Raw genomic sequence first — 24380 nt, forward strand, 5'->3', positions numbered from 1 at the left:
ATCAATTTTAAAAATTCATGATGTAAAAATGTTAATTTGTTTGGATTTATAATATATTCTGAGAGAGAGAGATATTATCTCAATGTGTGAATCATTGCGTATATGAATTTCTTTATACGTTCAATCTTTCGACTTTTTATTTGTATACGATAATTAACGATAAAAAATATTTCCAAGCGATGAAAACAGATACGATAACGTATTAAGAGCTCAATAGAGCCTCTATTTTCTTCTCACTTATCGTTAGAATGCGGCACGATTTTTTTCGTTAGTGATCGATATCCAAAGCGAGGTAATTTCCGCGAAGCCGTATAAACAGACCTTAGATACTTGCTACTGCGAGCGAAAACGATATGAAGTCGTCGATAAAAATAAGTTTTGTTGACATAAAACGTAAATCGACGCGAAACGATGCGACCGCCCACGTCTGACATAGATCGGTCTGCACTACTGCGCGAGAAGATGCAATGAAATCGCAAACGTACGCGTGGTTAAAAAAGCCAATTTACATAAACACATTTTTATAATAATGTATGAAAATTACCAGCGAGTTTTTTTTTCATACGTATAGACGTATCTCATGGAATGTATTGCCAAGTTTAAGGTTGACAAACCGTGAGTATCTGCGTTATATGTGTTAAGTTCACGCCAATTTATATTGCACTTTCACTTTAGCCAATGTAGTGTAGAACGAAGATTGACGTATTACGATGATATAAGCGGTATATCTTAATAAGAACATTAATAACCACCGTGCACAATTTGCATCATATTTATCGGTATTTGCATAACAGTGATGATTCATATCGTAATGCAAATATTAAAGTATATTCGCAGATAAACCATCTGCAATTAAATTTATTAATTTCTTTATTTGAATAGGTATTTCAATGCGCGTATTTCGATATAAATTTTAATATGTATTTAAATCTGGATGAATAATAAATAAATAATTGATCTCACAATATACCGATCTTAAAATTTGTGATATGTAACATTAATTTAATACACAGTATTAATTATTATCATATTTTATTTTTTATTTTATTACCATATTTTGAAGCAAAATGTATTATTTTATATCTTACAATTTTCGTAGCTACTTTAAATCATATCGGAAATATTACACTTTTGTCGCGAGATATCAAATATACGTATATTGTTATAAAATTATTTTATGTAGATTTAAAATATTGTTTTTTGAAATTTAATATATATGTATATATCAATATTATTGCGACATGTATAAATGGTGCCACATTTCTCGTCGATTTAGTTTGTGTGCCGACTTGATTTTTCACACACACACACAACATGCATGCAATGCGTAACATAACCGCGGGTTTATCTGATGTGCTTCCGAGCATGACGATGAATTGCATGACGTAATGTCCAAATTTATGATTAATCGAGTCATTTGCACGTTTGCATTTGCGACTTGTTTCGTACAAATCCATCTCGAGAAAAGATAAATATTCTCGCAAACAACCTTTATTAAAGTGCTGTTTTGATAAATTATTTAGTATATTGTATAGTATATACATATATTCGACATAGAATCAGATATATTTAAAACACCAAACTGTAATCTAATTTTATAACATATATTAGTAGTTTAAATAATACATTTTTTCCATTCGATTAAAGCTTACGATTTCTTCTATCTTAAAATCATTTCTAATCTTTATTTTTATAAACTAGCAATCCAATTTAAATTCTCAAATAAAGTTTATATCAAATTAATTAAAAAATAAGGTTTATAGCTGTATAGCAATTTAAAAAAGTATTCTGGGAGTATATAATATTTGTTTATAATTTGAGTTGTATATATTTTTCCACAAACACAGAAAAATTCTATCATATAATATATACAGAATACAAGAATATATGTATAAGAGAATAATAAAGTTAATTTGTAGATGTGTATCCGTTTCTGTTGGAGATTTATTTTATTCTCAGAAGTTAATTTGTTTTTCATGAGCGCGTCATATTTTCTTTAGTTAAATTTTTCCTAATAATTTTTATTTTCTACTTCTGTGCAAACATGCACACATATCCATTCGTATATTTCCTTCATAATATGATTGACTGATCGCCCGAGCACTAACTGACCCGCTTCGACCTGTGAAATGCGAGGTAATATTTTCTTATCCGATGCACTTCAACGCATTCGGAGTGCATTACGCGATAATCAAATTCATCAGGCGATGAATTATCGGTTTCGTTCGTTTTCTTTTTTTTCTTTTTATTGATTTTCAAAGACACATCGAGTTATTAATTCGTAGGGATATATTTTATCGCGTATCGATCATTCCAACACAATTACAATTGCATGAGACATTTTATAATAATTATGACTGATCATCGATCATCTCTCATCAAAATACATAGATCGATTATTTAAATCCTCGTAATAATCGTGTGTCCCGTCACGCCTAAGATCGATTTTCGAGCCTCCTCTTTTTATATATAAAAAAAAAAGAGAAAGAGAGGGCAGAGAAGAATGCGGTCGTCGTTTCCCCGCGATTCATTTCCGACCATAACGGACGGGATACATGACGTAACGTCCGAAAGTCACATGATTAATCGAGAACCGAGATGGGTCTTGCGTCTGCGGCTCGCTCCGGTCTTCCTGTTCCTTTTTCGGAGCACGCACACACCGTGTTGGGAATCGCGAATGCACCGGCGCGGCGCCGCGCTGCACGCAAATGGCATATGAGCTCAGAGGCTCTGTTCACGCGTGCACGCATGTACGGATGCTGGCCGGCCTCGCAGAATATAATAGCGGTAATACGTTGGAACTGGGGCAGTCTTACTTTGACGCGCGCCTCAGAAACTCCCACCTGCGTTGGGTGTATCGCGCGAAAACTTACCGCGAAACACTTACATACGTCGCGTTGCATATACGTGCGTGTTATATTTCGTCCTGGCCATTTCTCCAGGTTAGTGTCTCGACGTTAAATGACAAATGAAAGCATGCGGTTCCCCGTCGTAAGTAGGTCTCTCGAAGAAAAGTTATCCGAGTGTCTGATCGCCAGTGCGTTTCGAGATGTTGCGCGAAACAAGGTGGCACTCCACTAATATTTCTCAGATGTTCATATATATATGTTTTTTCGTTTTTATTTGCTTTTCGAATTGACTACAATCTTTCGCAGTTAAAAGAAATATTATTATTTTGTTAAATCTACTGAATTGTGTGTGTGTGTGTGTGTCGAGTATACATATTATATATTTCTTTCCTTCTCTTTCTATTTATCTATTTAAGATGATAATTGATACAAAAAGTTAAAGAACGAGTAACGTTAATTGACGTGTGACCCATTCGTTTTAATTTCGGATTTTCCGATCTGAATGAGAATGATTTTAATTAACGCTACCGCGTATCTCCCACCTAATGGATTAAGCCCCAGCTGTAATGGACTATAAACTGTATAAGCAAATGTATCGAGTTGCACTCAACTACATTCAACTCGCGTGACATTACTGTGATGAGTCTGGATACGATGAGAGTCCATTAAAGAGTAAAAGATACTTTTCCGCTACTTTATACGCCGTCCACTTATTCAATGAAGACAATCCCGAAGAGTTGAACGTATTTTTTTTCAAACTTGATAAAGCCGCTTCAACGATCGATCGATTATATTAATTTTATGTATATCTATATAATGACATTCTGTACAAAGATTTATAAGACAGATGTGTACTTGTTAAATTTACATTTTAAACGTGTACGCATTTTTCGCGACGTCATCAACTTAAGAGAATATATATACGCGCGTATCCTCGTTTTATATCATATATATTTTAGTACTCTAATTAATTTTCCGAATATAACACTAACCATCACTTATAATGTCACGTTGTGGTTACGATGATGTAGGTACTCGATGCATCTGATTGATCAAATGTATAATTAATACGCGTCTGCGTATTACATTGGCGTCGATACCTTTTCACGTATATCTGCAAGACATATTGAGTAGAAATTATGTTCCTAAAATTTTTTCGCGTTTTAAATTTTTCATTAAACTTATAGTAAATTTCCAATTTTGGCATAACATTTATAAAAATTAAATTAAATGAAAATGTGGGATTTAATTACTTTATAAATATATTTCAATATATTCGATCGCATAAAATATATTTCCATACTTTTACTAATAGTTATCAAAAATTATTCTTTTAATGAGCGTTTAATTGAGATTCATAAAAACTATAATTTATAAGAAACGTTTTTAATTGCAATTTTTATACATCGCATCATACTCACAATTTCTTTATTTACATAAATTAGGAGACATAAATTATTTCGGAAATAATTGTGACTAAAGTGTCAAATAGAAAGATTCTGAAAAATTGATTATTTGTATCGTGATTTACAAATTATCTCAAACAATTACTGGCGCCAAATCGCGATAATGATAACATCTCGGAGTCGATATTCTCGCCTATCTTAGCTACATTCAATGTATTTTCCGTTATGTAACAATACGGCACCACTCTCACAATTCGCGGACTTGCACGTCTTATCGTCTGATGTCATAGTTACAATTTCACAATGATCGTTCAAGTCTGATGCGACGCGTTGTCTAGTGCGGTTTCATGTCTTTTGCGGTTTTATTCAAGAAATATGATGTCACTGATACCGGCATAGAAAAGGTTCTATATCGATTCATTTATCTCGTTGAATTATCACCTTTTTTATCAGATTCTATTCTATGTAATCGAGATTCATTCATGATGTATTTGAACGAAAATGGGCTTTCTGTTAAAGCAGCTTCTTTCTTAAAGAGCTTTTTTTTTTAAATTTTATTAGATATTAAAAGCAATAATATCTGACATTTAGATGAAATTTTTTAAATTAGAAAAAATTGATGATAAATTAAAATTTCTGCGAAAAAGATTTCACATCTGTTTATATTTATACATATATATATTATCATTATATTCGGAGAAATGTCTTCGAGAACCATTCGGGCCATGTGCAACCATATACTGACACTTCGATTAACTATGTAGCGATGGCTCGTGTGAATATCGATGCAGCAACATAGACAAAGATTACACTTGAGAGCCTCTGTCTGATATTTAGTCTGCAGGACGATAATTATCGGGACCATAATTGCCGTGATTCGCGTGCTCTCGTTAGGTGCACGATGAGATTATTGTGTTTCATGAATCTCTGCCGAGCGGATATCGCGACGCGGTCTGCACTTCGGCGCTAATCACATGCATGAATAATTCAATGCGGTCGAGAGAAACACCAATATTAACGTATAACAATATTATAATTATTAGTTATTAATAAGAGTAGGTAGAAAAAAATCGCACGCTTTAATCACACCTACATCATTCTGTGATAATCGAGATTATTGTTATTTAAATAATTTTTTTCTTTTATATATAATCTTTAAATACCTCCCTCCTCCTTTTCAGTCTCTTTCTCAATTACAACCTCGCGTTATAACACGTGTGTTTCGTGAATCGAACTAAACCGTACTATCTCAAATTGATTATTGGACACGGTCATTAAAATCCTATTACACACCTCATCTATAATCTACACCGTAAGTCCGATATGAGATATTCTTGACCGTGTTCGAACAACGGCCAATTCAGGGAGGAGAGGCTGCTGCTTACGACACGTCGCTGAAAGTTCGAAAGTTGGTCAGGTCGATTTCCATGCATATAAATAAATACGCGCGCTCGCGCGAGACCAGTAATGAAAACCGGGCACCGATGCGCCGAAAGGAATAATCGATGTCGGGGCGATTGACGGGGTCGATTGCTAATTCACTGCGAAAGATTTTAACCGCGGCGGAGTACACACAGAGGCACGTTAATGCAATACAAGAGCGTCGGGGATTAATGAGTATGTAAATGCGTTCCAGGACGAAAAAGGCCCGTGGAATAAAGTATATAGCACGGGATCGTGGTGCCGTGATCGCCATCGCAGAAATAGTTTTGCACAAAACACGAGATCGCGTTTTTGAATTCTTTTAAAAAAAGCATCGATATTCTCCACAAGTATGTTAAACATTTCTTATCTTTCCGATCTTCGCTTTTCATCGATCTCCCGTGTTCCAGATTTGCATATCAGAATAATAATCCGATCGTTAGTATAATTAAGCATAAAAATAATAGAAAATTATAAATCACTGTACTTTTTAATATTTAATATTGCACACTTTGTGCACAAATGTATAATTTGGCTTGGAAATAAATTTCTGAAAAAATGAAATTTGCATGAATTTAAATGAATCTTGAGATTTTATTATTTAATTGCAATTAGAAATTTTGTTGACCCTTTATTCTTAATTATTCACAAATAAAAAATTAATTTTAAAAAAATATTAAATTAGAGTCAATGAATTTGTAATTAAAATTGAAAACAAAGATTTTGAAATATCCTATATTAAACGTGAAAAAAATTCGTAATTTAATTAAGTAAATGTACAATAATACCTTCTGCGAGAGTAATCCCCGCATCTTGTAATTACGACAATTACAATCCCAGGCCCATTAGAGTTGAAACATTTGAAAAAAAAGGAAAAAAGAAAATTCCCTGGTCGCGCGCAAAATATATCATGTAAATGCAAACCGCGTCGACGGTGTAGTAATTTAGGTTTACAGAGCAAGCGAATTTAATCGAGGGGGCCCGCCCACGCGTCGACAATGAGGCTCGTAACTTTCGGCGGTGAAGGGCGCTATTCTTTAGGGTTTGATGGGATTTTACGGGGTTGACAGGGTCGTGTCTACCCCGTGAAGCACGTCACGAAACGGGATTAAGAAAGGAACGATCGCACATTGTTCGCGCACGATCTGAAAGGGCGCTACTATAGAAAAGTGGGATATTTTCATCCTGTATGTTTAATTCCACATACGTGCCCAGTTGAATTCCCCCAGCGATCCATTCAGACTCGACTGAATTCCGAACGCTCGACGTTTGGCTCAACTCGACGAACCTGGTTCAAAATTGTCCATAAATCTTCGACGAAACGTGTGGGAATTTATACATACGCGAACGAGGGAACAACGATGCCGAAAGGCGTCTTGCCACGCAATTTTATGTATATTATACTCGCGGGCTAGAAGGGTGGGAGGGAAGAGGGATGGGTTCCCATAATTCGGACAAGTAATAAAAATCATGCGTGTCCGATGATTTTAGTGCGCGCGTACAATCAGCATTAAAGCAGTCTCTCTCGTGATTTCTTAATAATGAAATCGCCTCGGCGATCACCCGATCGTAAATATTTCGGTATTAACGCGACGTCGTTACTCTCGCGCGTTTACGATTTCTGCCAAAACACGCGTAAATCATCGAGTCGCCGAGAGTCGGAGAGAAGAACGGACAAAGGATGTAATTTTATTTTAATAACTCGTGATCTATAATTATATGTTTACACGAAGAGTCGCGTAAGAGAGAGAGGCTGCTGCGGAATGTACATATTGTTACCGTTGAAAAGAGTAACAGACTTGTGTTTTACTTAATCATGAGCTTAGCGACTATAATTTCGGATCGTTCGATGATAAATATCACTCTTGCGTTGTGAAGGAACACACTTGTCATTATGCGTCTTTGCCATATTTTTTTTCTTTCCTTTTTTTTTTTAGGCGAGAAAATGTTAATTAAACAGGTTTCGTTATATCGATCCTGTCTGGGCAAACATATCCCCTGTGTTAATTAGCGATTTCACCATCGGTTGAAATCGGAGATTTCGTATATATGAATTTTTTATCCTAATTCTGACTAATGCAGTAATATTAATTGTAAATTTTTTTTAAGTTATAGAACATTTCAAGATAAAATAAATCTCTTTCAAGTTTCTTCTCTTTTCTCCCTTCTCAGAATTAAACGATTTAAAAAAATAGAAATGACGTGAAAGAAGCTACTTGAAGAATAATCTGCAATAAGTTGCAAAATATTTACGTCGCGATTGATTTTGCAGTTTGCACATATCGCTTACGAAGCGCGGATATGCATATCGCGTTACAAATTATTGCTGAGGAAAGGTTCAAGGTGCAATGCTTTTCCAAGCTGCTGACTCTAGACATACCTATGTATATTCGATGCGATAGTGACGCAATAAGATGTTAGTTTTGAATATGGCTCAATTGGCAGGTAGAGAAGCAATTTGCAACGAGTCATTTTTTTATGGCAATGCACCGCTTAAGAGGCTTTGTTGTTTGCTCGGAAAAAGTATTTTAACGAACAAGTATATTCGTTCACGTTGCTAGTTTAGTCTCATGAATAAACGATACAAATTGATGCTTTCCATGAATGATTTATCACAATAAAAACCGAAAGAAATATTATCGTAAATTATATTTACTAGTCGAAAAGTACTTTGAAATCCTGAGATCTGATGTGCTAAAAATTTATACCGATTTATAATTCCTCTCGTATGTAGTCTATACTTACTACATTACCATAAATATAAGATGTTTACACAGCTCGATGTATACACACTCGTTTACATTTAACGATCTTTCGCTTTAATCAGAGTTTAAAGTTAATTGGTGCATCTCGCTTACTTATATACAGTCTGCAGATTTTTTTGCGGTAGACAGGAATTATGGATCATAAATTATATTGTACAATCAGTCGGCTTCCAACATTATATACACTTCAACCCGCTCTATATTAAAAAAGCAACAATTATTGTGTTACTTACAATGAAACAATAAAAATTTGTTTGATTGTGAAAAGATTGATTTAAATGATTTGCGATAAAAGAAGAATATTCAAATTGTATTTCGAATAATTATTGTAAATCTTGTGTGCAAAATTATATATTTTTCGTTCCTGAATAGAGAGATTCATATCAGATAATAATTTTCCAACTAGAACATGTTCAATTGACCAGAAATTAATTACATGCGCGAACTACTTAAGGCTTAACTTTCTTCCTCCGATTTATATGTTAACATCCAATTCTCTGTATCTGTAACCGTGAAGAGAAAACGCGCCGCGCTCAGCATCCATTCGCCATTAGAATCTTCCCCGCGGATATACGCAAAAAAAAAAAACCCCGTGTAATCACGCGTGCGATTACGATGTTCACGCCACCGGCGTCGCGGCTTCGTTTTACGGGGTCGTGAGGAGAATCCTGAAGTCTCGTGACGAATCGCGCGACACCGTGTCATCGTCATCGCGATGCGTCACATTACGAGGCGTGGAACACCGGCAGACGTATGCGCACCGTGGTATTTATTGTCGCAGACGGAAATAAAAAAAGTAATGCGAGACTATACACGTATAAAGGCAGACGTCTCGGCTGTCTGTGTGACATCAGCCTCTCAATCAATCCGTTTTGCATGATGATGCATGAAGCGCATTCGGCGAACGTCGCGCGAGAACATTCATCTGGGTGTGGACGCGGCAAACGTTGCCCATATAAATCTGTTCGTCAACGCATTGTGAAATCTCGATTATCTGACATGAACAGTTTAAGGATACATTTCGCATGATTCAACATTTGATGCTGGCAATCAGAGCTAGTTAGACAATCGTCTCGTAGAATAAATTAAAAAATTTTAATTCATCTTATTAATGTGATGTAATAAGTAATTATTAGCCGCGTGTGAAATATATAATCTGAAAAGAGTTAATCATTGCAACGTTATAATCTCGCCATTAGTTTGATTAATTAGGAAGGAAGCTGCAGTAAATTTTAGTGTATTCTCGTATATATATTTTTTCTTACAATTAGAAGCAAATACTGAAAAAATAAACGTGCAGCTTTTAAACGAGATCATTCTAAATCGCAACACATTCCAGAAGGCTATCGATGATCCTATCGATGATCCTATGCAAATACGAAGGTTAAATTTTATTTTCCTCCTTGCAACTAGTTTGCTCAGAATCGCTGTTGAATGATACATTGTTTGTGCGTGAGCTTGAATAGATTTCAATAGATTAACTGAAATGACGTTATTAATGAATTCAAAATAAAATACCGAAAATGATTTTGCGAAAGGCATTTGTTACACTATCTTCACTTAACAACAAATAATATATTGCATGAATATATTGCATCATGAAATTATAAGATATTAACTAATCTTATAGGTGTATCGTGATTGTTTTGTACGATTACGAAATTAAATAATAAATTTACTAAATTATTTAATTTATCAAATTTATTTATTAAATTATCACATTAATTTAATATAAATCTCATTAATTATATTACTGTATATATTTATGATTTATATTACTTATATTGACAAATAATTATAATCAGTTTTATCATTGCGAAAATATCGCGGGATTACATTTTTGTTTTACTTTTGCATAATTGTCTCATTAATTTTATTTCTTTTTGTAACTTATTTTTCTTCGGTGAAAATGATTGAATTTGAACGCGATTAATAAATATTGCTTTGCGTACTCGCTAGTATGACCCTGCTGTTTAAACGCGATCGATAAATTTTCCTGCGGGCAAGCCACTTTCGTACCTTACTGCTTGTAAGAGAAAACGAGTCGAGAAATTAAATTCGCATAAACGTACGTCAAATGATGATTACCGAGTAAAACCTATGACGTATGATCCGTGTACTCTGCGTACGAATATGTCCAAAAAAAGTTGTGTATTTTTCTTTTTATTATATGTATATACTCAGGAAATTGAGATGAATTTATTTTAATATCAAAAATATATTGATTTATCTATCAATAAATAGTATTTTTGTATATTTATATTATTTTTATTTTTGTATGTAGATAAATTATATACAAAAATAAAAATAATATAAATATACAAAAAAATAATACTATTTATTATATTATATATCTTTTTATATATAGAAATAAAGTTCGCGTACAGTAGTTATTTCCAATAATCTTGGTAACACGAGCTGTAAATAAAGATAGAGCTAGGGTTCTCAACGATGATATATCGTTATGGTTGTGAGTATATACCGGCATTATTATCGATTGTTACGTCTATCGTAACAATAACTACAAGTCTTGTCTTTTTTACGATATGCCGCGGCGGATTTCTCGGAGATTTACTCGAAGAAAGACGAGCGGACACGAAGATTCCATGCAAATCCGGTAGGCGCAAAAAATTCGGGATATCATGAACGTAACTCGCGAAGCTTGGATTACAACGTATCGACGATAAAGCGATATCCAACCGATTCTCTCGCGCGTTTCGATGTTCATGGTAAATCTCAGAATCAAGAAGTATCGGAAGGTAGTATCGGAATATCATGTTTATCGAAAGACCACTGTTTTGCATCTCGCATAAAATTTTAGTATACGTACTTTGCTTATATCTGTCAGATTGACAAGTATTTCCTTTGTCGCGATGCATTATTCTATCGAAGAATCTTTCAGAATTTTTTATAACAAGAGAGATGAAAGTAAAATGAGATATTTTTAATACATTCTTTACGTTATATTGAAATTTTATTATACAGAATATTGCGAATATTCTCGATATAAATCGCCAATTTAAAATAAATCAATGTAGCTGATTTTAATTAACATTTAGTCAGAAAAGATTTTAGTTTTAATAAATATATAACGTAGATATTAATCTAATATTTGACATGAATAATTCATATTATCATTTTAGATTGGTATTTATTTTCATTAAGACGATGGAACGCATCAATGAGACATTTTTGGCCGGGTAAAGTGTTTCTAGATCGCGTTCAACTTTGATTACCGTTTTGCATCTATGTTTAGATCACGTTCAGCTGGCGACGATAAACTAGGTCGGATTAACGCGCTTCCTTGAGTGAGTTTTCCATCTTTTACTAAAGAAAACTCTCTCTCTATGTCATCTTTTCTCATATACTTCATAAATATCATAGATTATCGGATCTAGCAGACACCAAACACATATAATACTACCATACTTACAACAATCAATATTCTAATAGAGTATTTACGCGGCAATATGTACATAACATTTGGTCCATAACGTTATATTGAAATGCAGATACATGATATCGTTTACCAATTTGCAATTTAATTATTGTACACCGCAATCTCCGATTGCTCAACGTTAATTGAATCAAAAGGCCCTATATGTAATTAATTAGTAATTATGTTCACTGACATTTATTTAAACGAACACTTATACGTATATGGTGATCTTTGAAAATGTGAGACAGAGACTCGATTGACTGTCAAATACATGATTAACATTTAAATCAAATAATGATAGTCAGTATCAATTTTATGACAACAGCTGTCGGAGAGAAAATATCTTATCTCTTCCAACTTCTTCTTCTTCTCTCGAAATTATTTCAAGGTGAATTTCACAATCCCAAGCGCCGAGCGTCTTTCTCGTTGACATATGCGACAAGTAACGAGTTGCCTGTGAATAACTTGAATTCCTGTAACCGGATTTCGCGGATAAACGGATTTTCCGCATACATAGCGGTTTATTGCGTCGCGTTATGTGCGTTTTATCGCACGGTGATTAAATTGCGTTGGGTCACCTTGATACCGACGTATTAGATCGGACGTGTTGGAATGCACTGTCAAAATTTTACGCGCAAGAAAGCAGTTTAGCGATGAAAATACGATCCAGAACCCGACGGATATCTTGTTATAAATGCATCCGTAATTTTTACTTTCATCAGATGTGGCGATTACTTCTGTGGACGCACTTCCTGCTGCTAACCGTGCTGTTAGCACCGGTGCAGAGGGTTGCAGCATGTAGCTGTGCATTGGCTCACCCTCAAACCAAATTTTGCGAATCGGATTTTGGTAGGATAATAATAACTTTTTTTTTTATATCATAAATATTCATATTATGATATGAAATTATGATTTTATTTTATGTAAAATCTATTATATGCAACTAAAGTATATCAATATTTCTTTCCTTTGACTTAACATTATAATGGAAAGATTTTGAATATCTAATACAGAAATAAATGCTCTACGTGATAAAGATATTTTATCAATGTTTTATATCAGTCACAGCTTTCCTATAAAATATGTGATTGTCACGAACTGAATAACAGTGAAATTCACTTTGCTACTTTCGTAAAAAATCGCAGTTAACGACATTCATTTGTCACAGTCGCCGTAGTAAAGGTGAAGAAGGTGCTTCCCGTAAACGACTACGAGATCGCTTACAAGGTCAAGATAAACAGGGTTTTTAAGGTGCGTATTATACGCCGGGTAAAGCCTCACGTTCGCAAAGAGACATTCGTCACGTTCATCGTGAAATGTAATCCGGTAGTTTAACCGTAAGTTCTCTCTTCTTCTTTTGCCACTCGCGCAGTCCAACCCAAAGGCCGACGTGGCTCTGATGCAAAACCTTTTACGGGCTCCGTCCTCGGACTCAATGTGCGGCGTGACGCTGAATGTCGGCGAAACGTACGTTCTTAATGGAAGAGTCGTCTCGGGACGAGCGCGTATTTCAATCTGCGGGCTCTCTATAAGATGGGCCAGCACGACCAGTAGACAACGCAAGGGCCTACGACAACTCTATCAACAGGGATGCGTGTGCGACGTAAGTGTGAGATTTCAAATTAATTATCTCTCGCATATTTATTTCTTAATATTGAAAATATGCCGTATTTGCATAAGAATTTTTTGAATCGAAAAATACGACATGACACTCAATCAGGTAAGAACGAAACACTTTAAAATTTTCTTGCTAATGATAATTTATTATAATCTTTCGAAGTTGGCTTGTTTTTATGATATGTTTCGAAGTATTTTAGAGACGAAGACTAACATTTTCTCAATAAATTAAATTAATGAAGATTACTCAGTTGCATAAATTGAGAAGAGATTTATAAATCAAGTGTAATATCGATTATTATTTTCGATTGATTCCGTGAAGTTCAAATGCACTAAGAGATTAAGACAATAAATGATTTACGCTATAAATCCCTGCCGATTTAATACATCCGGGAATGCTTCTCAAAAATGGAGTGTCCTAAAAATACACGCGCTCGAGCGACGAGTTGCTGCGCGAATGCGATCATAGCCGAGAGAGTCGCGACTGAGAATACAAGATTCGCGAGGAAGAGCGCGAAAAGAATGGACCTGGTTTTTGTATCGCAGATCATATATACACACTGGTGGCGCAAGGGAGCCGTGTTAGAATCCAGCGGCGGGAAACATTGCCTGTGGGAAAGTACACCAGGCCCCGAGGATTGCCAAGAAAAATACGGCGTGTGCATGACGGTGCCCGGCGGCTGCTCCTGGGTACCCTCGGTCCCGTATAAAAATTGCATCAAGGAATATAAGCGTCAACGCGATCAGCAGAGGTCGCGGGAACCTTAATCGCGTGTTCTCGCGATGGAGAGCAGTTAAATCTATCAATCTATCGTAAAAACGACTAGGCGCGCGCGCCCGTTAATTAATTTAATTGAACACGCCGAAGATAATTGAGTCACTGAGAGGCAAAATGGTATAGTGCTTAATGGAAAGTTCAACGGTGGATTATTGTACATATACAGACAGATGCAAAAAAATTTCGTTCCTCGTTTTTTCTTGTTTTTTAATTTCTTTTGATTTTTTTATGTTCATTAAAAGCAGTTTAACAGTAAATTCCCTCTATTTGATATTTTTTTACGTTTTATGCTAACGTTTTCGAATAATTCGGATTTGTAAAAAAAAATTATGGCTTTGTAAATTTGTAACACTTTACTTCTGAGCGACACAATTATGCATGTCGATCATTAATGTTGATATATTATTAATCTTTACATATTAATTTTTATAAATTTTGATGGATCTATCATTTGTTAAATCATTTGTGATTTAGCAACATCAGGTAAGTTTTATAATTACATTGGCTTCAAATATTTACTATAACATGACAAAGAAAATAGTTGATTATTGGTAGATCTAACAGACGTTATATAGTACAATCGACTCTTAATTATTCAATTATTATTAACGTGAAATAGATTTGTAGAGCTTTAGTATTTCGAAACTCGTGGATAGGTCGTTGATAGCCGATATGCATTTCGTTACTGAAATATGTATAAGTGACCTACTTTCACGATTATTCTGTCTTAGCAAGTTGTATATATTATATTGTTAATGTATATTGCGCATCTCCCATTAAATTATTCAACTATCGTTTTGTTGTACGTAGAATCTTAGACTTTAAAATTTCACTCACTTACTTTATTACATTTCGTAACATTTTATTTTTAGGGCGTTTTTAGATTTAAATTAGATTGTGCCATTGCATATATATTTGTTATTTACACAGATTATTATTTACAGCTATCAGATGAAATTACAAACTTGGAATGTTTAAACTTATAATTTTGCAATTTTAAACATTTAATTTTAAAGATATGTGTGGAGTTTTTTAGTTGCATTACAGGCACATTTATCATTTGACTTTAATTATTATTATATAGCAACTTTTCGTTAAATAAAAGTATTTTAAGTGGATTAAAATTTAGAATAAAATACGATGAATATTAATGCAAAATTTTGATGTGAATTTTCGATCGAAAGAAGATTGAGAGACGAATTTTGTACCTATGTTTTAGTTTAGTTCTTAAATGTAATAATTTGATAAGTGTTATATGTGACATATAGAATAAAAATAAACGAAAACAGTTGTTCTTACAGGCATGCTCTGATTGTCATTTTATAGACATTATTTTCCTGACGATGCATTCTGTTTGCCGAGAATATTTTTCTAACGATGATTGTTTTTTGAAAGAAAAAGTAATGTGTCGAACAAATATTCATCAATCAATTTTTTACTCACCATTTCACGATGATGGGGGTAATAGCTCTGTTCGATCAGGGGGAAGTTGTCTTTACCCAAACGACGTTGTAAACCCAGCAGGTGTGCAAATACCCATGGTTTGTCCTATTTCGTAAAACAATTATCGAAAGGTTTGGTCATACTTCATATAAGAGGGATATATATAATAAAATCGATAAAAGATATACATATGTATGACATTACGTGTAGAATCGCATATAGAGCACATATTTAAATTTCTACAAATTTTATTATTATCTTCAAATAATAATCTCTGTACTCCAAATATAGAAAAAACTTTGCAAACTTTTTTATGCAAAACTGAAAATAGAGGAACTCCAATATAATAATAATAAGAATAGACACAATGCGTTACCTGGAAGTTGTAAATTGCTGAAAGATTATTAACGCTAGGTGCGCCGCCGTACATCAGACCAAGAAGGAGATTTTTATAATCCTCCCCAGCATCGCGCAGATTTTGTCGTATCAATACGAAATCAGGCTTGAAGGATCTAATAACAAACGTCAATACACATTTTCTCTCGCGATGATACTTTAAACAAAATTTTTATTTCGATTACGTGTTATTAAATTATTATTTATTATTCTACTTGAAAATATATGTTTATCAATATTAATTTTATAAATTTTTGAACTATGTTTAATTTATATTTTTCAATATATTTGTTTATTTTTTCGGTATTAAAATGTAGATTGAATGCAAAATAATATTAAACGATACCAATCACACAATGCTGAAAGATGTTGGTTTCTGTATCTTACCGAATGACTTTGGTCCCGTTACGATAGACAGCCATAGACACAACGGTGCCTGCCTCGCTTGCTGTGAGGGACAGTTCGCGAAATTCCGCCTGCTCCACGCGAATCTCATAATCGCCGTGCAGTCTACGACCCCGGAAATATTTGCTCCAGTCGGTGTTTTGGTCGTCGATCACCAACAGAGTGAAGCATCGGTCTTTGCTGTATGACGGGCCTCTGGTCGCGCCAGATACCGCCGCTCCCAAAATAGAAGCACCCTACACGTCATTTTAACTGTCAAATACTGCAACACTCTGCTTTCATAACCGCGCAATATAGTGATCGATCGAACGCGGAAAATACATCGATTATAATTAAATACTGACACGAGCAAAATATCGGTATATATTTTTATTAAGAAAAAAGATTATAAATTATAAATATCGCAATATTTTGGAATATTATTGATTTATATCTCTATTCTTTTTCATCGTAATTATAATAGTATTGAGCAAAGACGTTTTGCATTAATCAATTTCTATTGCCGTTGTATCGAGCAATTTCCCTCAGGCAGAAAGTGTTAGATAACAAAAGCGGAGGCTAAAATTAACTTGCCTGGTCGCGAGCGGCGCCGGTTAAGCTCTGCACTCGCTGGAGCAAACTCTCCCGCGTCTTGGCCGGCGAGGACGGCGCACTGGTGGTTCGCGAGCCGGGTCTCAGGTTAAGGCTAAGATCGCCGCCGATGGGCTGCGGCGGTCCCTGGGGTGGCGCACCCGGGATGGGCGGCTGGGACGGCGGCGGTATCGGGCCCGGTTGGGACTGCAAAGGTCGCTCCGGCACCGCTTGATACGGCTGAGACGAGTCCTGCCGGCCCATGGTGGCCAGCCCAGGATCTGCGTTTGGCTCATCGTCGAGCTCCGAGCTCAGGTCCCCTGACGAGAACCTGGAAGACAAGCTATGGTGGTGGTCGTGATAGTGACAATCGGTCGGCAAGGCCGCGGGCTGACCCCGTCGTGTTTCACTGCGCTAAATTGCACATCGATCACAGCCATTTGATATGCTGATGGGATGAGGAATATGAAGATGACGTCGATCGCTAATTGGCCGGCGTTAACATGCTTGGCGGATATGTCTATTTCGACTGAGTAAACAACGCTCCAGGACGACGTATAATGACATTCTTCGTTGTTTTCGTCTATAAAAGCTCCCTTTTCTCCATAATGACTCGTTTCGCGTGGAATAAAACGAGCATCGAGGCGCGAATGATGCAAGGTAAACCGTACGAAACTGCGTCGTTTGCGCATTTACGTCATCATCGACTCACATTGCCAAGCGTCCGTGTGATTTCTCGTCGTAAATAAAAGCGGGAGAGATGAAAGACGCGATATCGCTGATGGGGGGAGGGATAGCGGCTTTATGCTAACGTTGCCGGGTGTAAAGCAACATTAGCGCGATGACTTGATATCGTAGCGTGCGTCCAGGTTGCTGGTATTCGGGGCAATGCTGGAAGCGGTATTTTTAACGAGCCACATGCACACATTCAGACTTATCGAACATACGAAAAGCTTGAAATTATTAATAATAATATTAAAGAATCTATGTGTTTAAATGACACACTTTTTCGTCCTCAAAAACAATAATATAATTTTTTCTGATGTGTAAAAATCCTCCTTATTCTCCTCTTGAATCAATTAACAACACTTAGCAAAAATGTCGCAAAATATCCAGAGAATATTAATGTTCTTTATATTTATGAATTCTTTCATCATTTTATTAACATTGATTTTTTCAAAAATCGAAGAAAATTGATTAATTTTTTTTTCATAATTTATAGTTTCTTTTTTCTTAAATATGTACTCTAAATAGAAGAATACATTAGATAATCGATGAAGATTGTACTAAAATAGCTATAGTTATAGTTCCAAGAGAATGTAGAGGTCATTCTCGTATTTAGAACAGCAGCACCTGATGAGTTTACCTAAAATGACAACATTGTTTTCAAACTCTATTTTAAACTCTCGCATCTCGTTTACATTATCACTTTGCACTCGATGGCCTGGAAACCCGTGCATCGTATTTCAGTGTGACTCTCTGTCCCAATTCTCAACACCATAGCTTTGACATATGTTATCGGCGTGACGCTTGCTTAACGGCCGATTCAGGTAAGCGCTCGTGTCCGGCTAATTGGACAGAGGAATCTATTTTCCTATCACGGACGCATCATGGGCCGACGAGAGCCCATGGAATATTGAAATACCGCGCGCAACGTTTTAACATCCGATCATTATCATGCAAATGCTGGCGCGCGTAAATAACAAGATATAAGAGCTATTCATAAAAAGATTCAGCCCATTTCGACGATATATGATACATGAGTTTTCATCAAATATGCCTTTCAACAACATATTCACATATATTCTCGAACGAGATAGAGCGGACGCTTATATGATCAAAATGTTTTCATGCCAGATTTGAATTACGAGAATTCCTGCACTTTACCCGATAACAGTATATGAACGCTAACCCTAATTACATTAAAAGCGCATTTACATTAAGGTACAGATAATATTAAAATGAAAATATAAAGTATTCACATAGTATATCTCTTATATTTGTACATATAACATAATATTAATAACGAATGTAAGAATAAATCGCATAAATTGTTTATTTCATCCGCTTTTTTTGCAGATTTGCATAATACTTTATTATCTATGCAATTAAGAAATTTCACGGGAAAGTCGGCGAAAATTTATAATATAATCGCAAATTAAATTTCGGATCGCAGATTTTCACGGGCCGACACTTTTCAATTTTTCTAACGTGGTCGATAAAATTATCCAAGATGCATAGAAGGACTTGAACCTTTCGAATGCATCAAAGACTACCGCGAAATTGAAGAGCCATGAAATTTTTGTCGGCTCGAGAAAAATGTAAATGCCAGCCCTGAAGTCCGGATCCGACGTGACGGTACTTTCGAGCGACTCACCTCCGTTTCAGGTAGTTGACATTGGAGGTGAAGGACTGACGAAAACTGGAGAATGAAATGTTGCCGGGTGATGGAGCTGTACCGCAGTACTTGTCGCAACCGCCGCGGCCGGTAATCTTGATGGTTACACCGGGCTCGTTCCTGCGATGAAACGATCCGCGGTTTCGTCGCTCGAACCGTTAGTCGCGATTCGTACGATAAATCGCTCTGGTTCTCTCTGGTCGTTGACGATCTTGCGCTGCTAAGATGATGATACGGTGTCGCGACGCGCGAAATAGGTCGTTCGTTTGTAGGTCAGTGGATTGTTCCGATGGATCCTAGATCGATCGATGGGCGACTCTCTCTGCTTGATGCCTCGTGGGATAAACTTCAACGTAAGGTAATCCGAAAGGAAAGGATGAAATAAGAGGAGGTGAGGAAGGAGAAAATAAACAATCCAAGTTGAAATCTGCAACAAGTAAACGAAAAAATGCGCGATCAATTTGCCGGCCGACTTCTTGCAAATTGCAATTGCAGAATTTTTTCATTAGGTCAAACAAAACTCAAAATATATACGGAATATTTGTATTATTCGGAGATGTATTGTATAAATTGAAATATGATTTTATTCTTGATGTGAAATATTTACGCATACGGAAGAAAATGCTGCTTCGCTGTTTGTATTGACTCTACGATATTTGAACATGTGGAATAAATATACGTAATTGTACGTAAAATTCTGCAATTTCGTAATTCATTCATAATTTAATAACTGTAAAACTAAAATTAATAAAACTGTTTCTACAGACATATTTCATTATTCAATGCATATCGATTTTATCTTCTGCATCTACATTTGATTAAATGATTTGATTTACTCGAATATATTGAATTCCACACAAAAATATTCCAGTGTAGGAATAATACGCGTTCAGATTCTTTACAGCTCCAATTAAAAAAAATTTTTTTTTTTTGAAAATAGTTGAAACGACACATTTGTGTCGCCAACAACGTACTTTTATTGAGAGAGACGTCTCTTCGTAATTGGGTTCTTTAGTGTATCGAGAATAATAAAGTAATATCATAAAATTGACTCGTGTTTCTCTTACTTTTTTATCACATTATGCTTTATACAGACTTGCACGTATTATTAGTACAGTAATAAAAACGTGTCAAAAAAACTCGATAAAGAATTATTTCTTTAATGAATAATTCAGACTAAATATTCGTGCAGAGATATCCAAGCAATTCTAATAAAAATTTATGATATTGGCATAGAAATGAAAGAGGATACTCTAGAACTATATCTAGGTATATAATTTATATTTAAATAATAACTGTTTCTAAATTTATAAAGAACTTTTTAATTTTCTCTCTTTTTCTCTTTCTCTCTTCTACTTATCACTGGCAATAAAGAGGGTTTCGAAATCACGTATTAGGGGAGAAAAATTGTGGATGTAACCGGTGTGAGCAACGACTTGTAACAGAACGCTCGTGAAAATCGATACTCGGAGCGCGATTTTACTTTAGAATTTCTGAAATGCTTCACGACATCGTGCACGTGAACCGGCGTTTACGTATTCTTGAAACATACGAGAATGTTACTTCTATGGCTTGCCCATGGCTCGATTGTATCGTACCGGGTTAGAGCGTATCTTCCTTGAAGAGCTCGCGGGATAATTCTATGCTCGGGCGGTGGAAAAAGAAGCGTCGAGGAAGCAATGATACGTTCGGACCGTTCGTATTTGTTTCTTGCAGAATTCTTCGATAATAGCGAACGCCAATGGTTCGCGGAATTGGTGAACTTTGCGTGTAGTAAACTCTATAGCATTCAACTTTCTCGGCATATCGCTCGAAGAAGAAATTCTCCTCGCGATTTCGTGTAACGTCTTGAACAGAGACAAGAGAGTGACAGAATATTCTCATAATAAATACTACATGTTAAAGCAAAAGAAAACGGCTGCTTTTTACATTTTAAGACATTTATCATTACATAACAACGAAATTGAAAAAAAGTATATTATTGTGTCAGACATATGAACATGTAATTTTATTTTTTAATTAATTTTATGAATTTATGAATTAAACTAAGAGTTAAAAAAAAAATAAAATGTTTCAGAAAAAAATATGCGAGAAATTATGAAAAAGTTGTCATAGAAGTTGAATGAATATCTGTGAATTTGAAATATATTCTCCGTATTTTCTTTCATTATAAGAATGTATTATTCATTTAAATATCATGCTGCTTTGTAATATTACAGTGATTTCGATTGCTTTATTTCCAAATTTGTTGTTTCAAGAGATTCAAATCAACGAAAGAACAGGAAATTATATGGAGAAGAACTGTCTGAACTAAGAAGAAATAAATTAATCTCTACTCTCATTCTCTTGTACATGTAATAACAGTTTGCAAGTTTCGCAGCTTGATGCAATATAATTCCCGTGATATATAGTATCTACTATATATTAGACTTTGAAATGGGAAACGGGTTACATACACAACTATTACGTATTGATGAGTTACACTCATGAATCTAGTTCATCAAGCATTTTACAAGCACAATATTGCTGTAAGCTTCGAATAGCTTTAATAATTGCGTAATAGGATCAAGATATTATGTAATGATATATGAAAAGTTTTATTAATAACAAAATTCTGTAAAGTTAAATGTATGAAAAAGGAAATCAAAAAATTACATATTTAATAAAATATGTTGTACAAGAGCTAGATTGGACGAAACTAAAAGTGATCAAATAAATTATTCAGTTTTATCTCAATAACGCTAATAAAAATTAAAGTGAAGAGTGTTTCGTGAATAAATGACTCTCTAATGTTGTAATGGAGGAAATAATTAAATATTTCATAATGTTAGCAAGTAGATCGCAGTATAATTTGCAAATACTAATGTCGTTTAATATAGTTTAAGCAGTTATACTGATTATGCAAATAATTACACTTCAATTTCCCATTCTGACATTTACCTACCATTAAATTACAAATGGTATGCAATATTACAAATATAGAAATCAATACATTTAGTTTACTAAAGTCCAAATTTAACGAGAAATTTATCGAACGCGAATAATCAACATAGAGAACAAATGCTCAATACAATTGTAAGTATTTCATAGCAACATATATTTACCGATTTATAAATTACATTAGAAGAAATATTAATTAGAAGCTTCTCACTTGTTAATAATATTAACATTAATACGAATGTAATTATACATAATGAATCTGAATTGTTGACGAATTAATTATCTAGATATTTCGTATAAAATTGAATTTAATGCAAATATTTCGCGTAACATTGTTATATAAATTGCATGTTAGGCATTCTCGTAATTCCAGTTGCAATGGTATATGAATATTGTACCACCGGTAAATTCATGTAATTACGGAGATTGTATCTAATAGATTGCTGCGTTCTGCCTGTTTTAATCTCTACATCTAAATCATTTTTAAATTATCATATGCAATGTATTGAGATTTTTGCGTAGCGTTTCTCGATATATCTATTATAGATTTGCCTCGGATTAAAATGCGATAAACGTTACAACATTTAACATTGGAAAATCATACAGAGAAAAATCTGTAAATGTGTCAATATTAAAAATACCTCAGAAATAAAAGGCACTATCTGTATAGTCGAAAGAAATGAAAAAGACTTTTATTAACTGCGCTATTATTATAATATTTATTAATTTTCTGAATTGCGCTTTTATATTGATTATTTCGTGGAAATATTTTGCGGAAGACAAGTTGTTGCATGCAAGATTAATGATTGAATCTATCAATGTCAATTAACTTTAATCTTAGCCCACACAAGTGATTCTTCACCTTTTTCTAAAATTAAAACTAGAAAACATATTTGTAGGCGTATTTCTCTTGCAACTTTAAATATTATTATCTTAAAGAATTATTACAAAAATAAATTTATATAATATGTAATATGCCGATAAAATTAATAATAAAAGAAAATATACTATTCAGCACATGGAAGGATGGCGTTATCGTACAAAAGAATATTTCCTGACATTTACATTGATTGTTAAGATCCCTCTCGACGGCCATGACTAGAACTTTCTAAGAAAACGCGGTTTTTATTAATGCCATGATGAAAGATAAGATGGAGAGCTCTAGCTTACTGGCTAGCTCAAACATAAAATACGATTTGATGAAAAAAAAAAAAAAATCAATGAAAGTGCTACTTTGTAAAACGTACCACCGCTCGCCATTTCCCTTTCCTCTCCCCAAAAACTTATTCATAAAAAAGTTTCATCCCCCTGGCTCTTCAATTATCGTTCCACTTTTCGCTTCCCGGCTATCCCCGACTATTTATGACTGAACATCGATTGTATCCCGTCCAACCAAGACCGGAATATTGCGCAATGGACGTAAATCCATAGACTGCACTTGCGTACGAAAATATACACCCTCATTCAGGCAACGAACCCGTTTATCAATACGTCCACGCTTCGCCATCAATGCGAACGACAGTACCTTACCTCAGTGGTCTCGTTCGCGAAGACGAGTTTCAAAATTTCAATTTTTCGCTCAATAAGCAGCCGCTGGACACTCAGTCGCCCCGGGTTCAACAGTCACAAATCCGCGACGTTGTTCCAACGACGTTATTCGCGCGGCTTATCGATAACACTATCGAGCGACTATCGAGAAGGACGGTGAAGCTACCCCGAGAGAGGCATCAAAACTACCCCTGCTTGACGAAGAGCAACCCGTCACGTGAAGGTGGTGCGCGCCACCAGCCTGTCACTTGGAGTACTCCGCGAGGCCGAGCCGGCTAGGTGATAGATTTCTAAGGACCAAGTTGCGAGCGCAAGTTTTAAACGATCTCGTCGTTCTCCTCGATGACGACGACGCGATCGACGGGTTGATCGGGTTATCGCGGTATCGAGAATCCGAGCCGACG

The 24380-nt window shown here is 35.1% G+C and overlaps 3 protein-coding genes across 5 annotated transcripts in view; 2 read left to right on the forward strand and 1 right to left on the reverse strand.

The window, feature by feature from the left end:
* Syn (synapsin) overlaps positions 1–24380 on the reverse strand; it is a 48620-nt gene that overhangs the window by 24127 nt on the left and 113 nt on the right. Inside the window, exons 1-6 of one of the 3 annotated variants that reach the window (XM_083035768.1) lie at positions 23959–24378; positions 19468–19915; positions 17094–17421; positions 16503–16756; positions 16096–16231; positions 15720–15824 (exon numbers count right to left, since the gene is read on the reverse strand). In XM_083035768.1, coding sequence (XP_082891894.1) covers positions 15720–15824; positions 16096–16231; positions 16503–16756; positions 17094–17354 — 756 coding nt within the window. In that variant the 5' untranslated portion in view covers positions 17355–17421; positions 19468–19915; positions 23959–24378. Of the gene's footprint in view, positions 1–15719; positions 15825–16095; positions 16232–16502; positions 16757–17093; positions 17434–19467; positions 19916–23958; positions 24379–24380 lie in introns of those variants that run through there. The other 2 variants (XM_083035767.1, XM_083035769.1) reach the window with 2 other exon arrangements.
* Positions 1–24380, forward strand: part of LOC145934898 (uncharacterized) — a 91781-nt gene that overhangs the window by 11017 nt on the left and 56384 nt on the right. The gene's annotated exons all lie outside the window — the stretch shown is intronic.
* Timp (Tissue inhibitor of metalloproteases) lies at positions 1988–15621 on the forward strand. Its single transcript, XM_083035774.1, has 5 exons — positions 1988–2942; positions 12604–12730; positions 13050–13132; positions 13254–13484; positions 14045–15621. Exons 1-5 carry the CDS (start codon positions 2709–2711, stop codon positions 14264–14266), a joined length of 897 nt encoding a protein of 298 aa, XP_082891900.1. The 5' UTR covers positions 1988–2708; the 3' UTR covers positions 14267–15621.

This window comes from Prenolepis imparis, unplaced genomic scaffold (assembly GCF_030444845.1).
Source record: "Prenolepis imparis isolate NDT839.2.m4 unplaced genomic scaffold, iyPreImpa1.0 SCAF_4, whole genome shotgun sequence".
In the NCBI taxonomy this organism is placed as follows: Eukaryota; Metazoa; Arthropoda; class Insecta; order Hymenoptera; family Formicidae; genus Prenolepis; species Prenolepis imparis.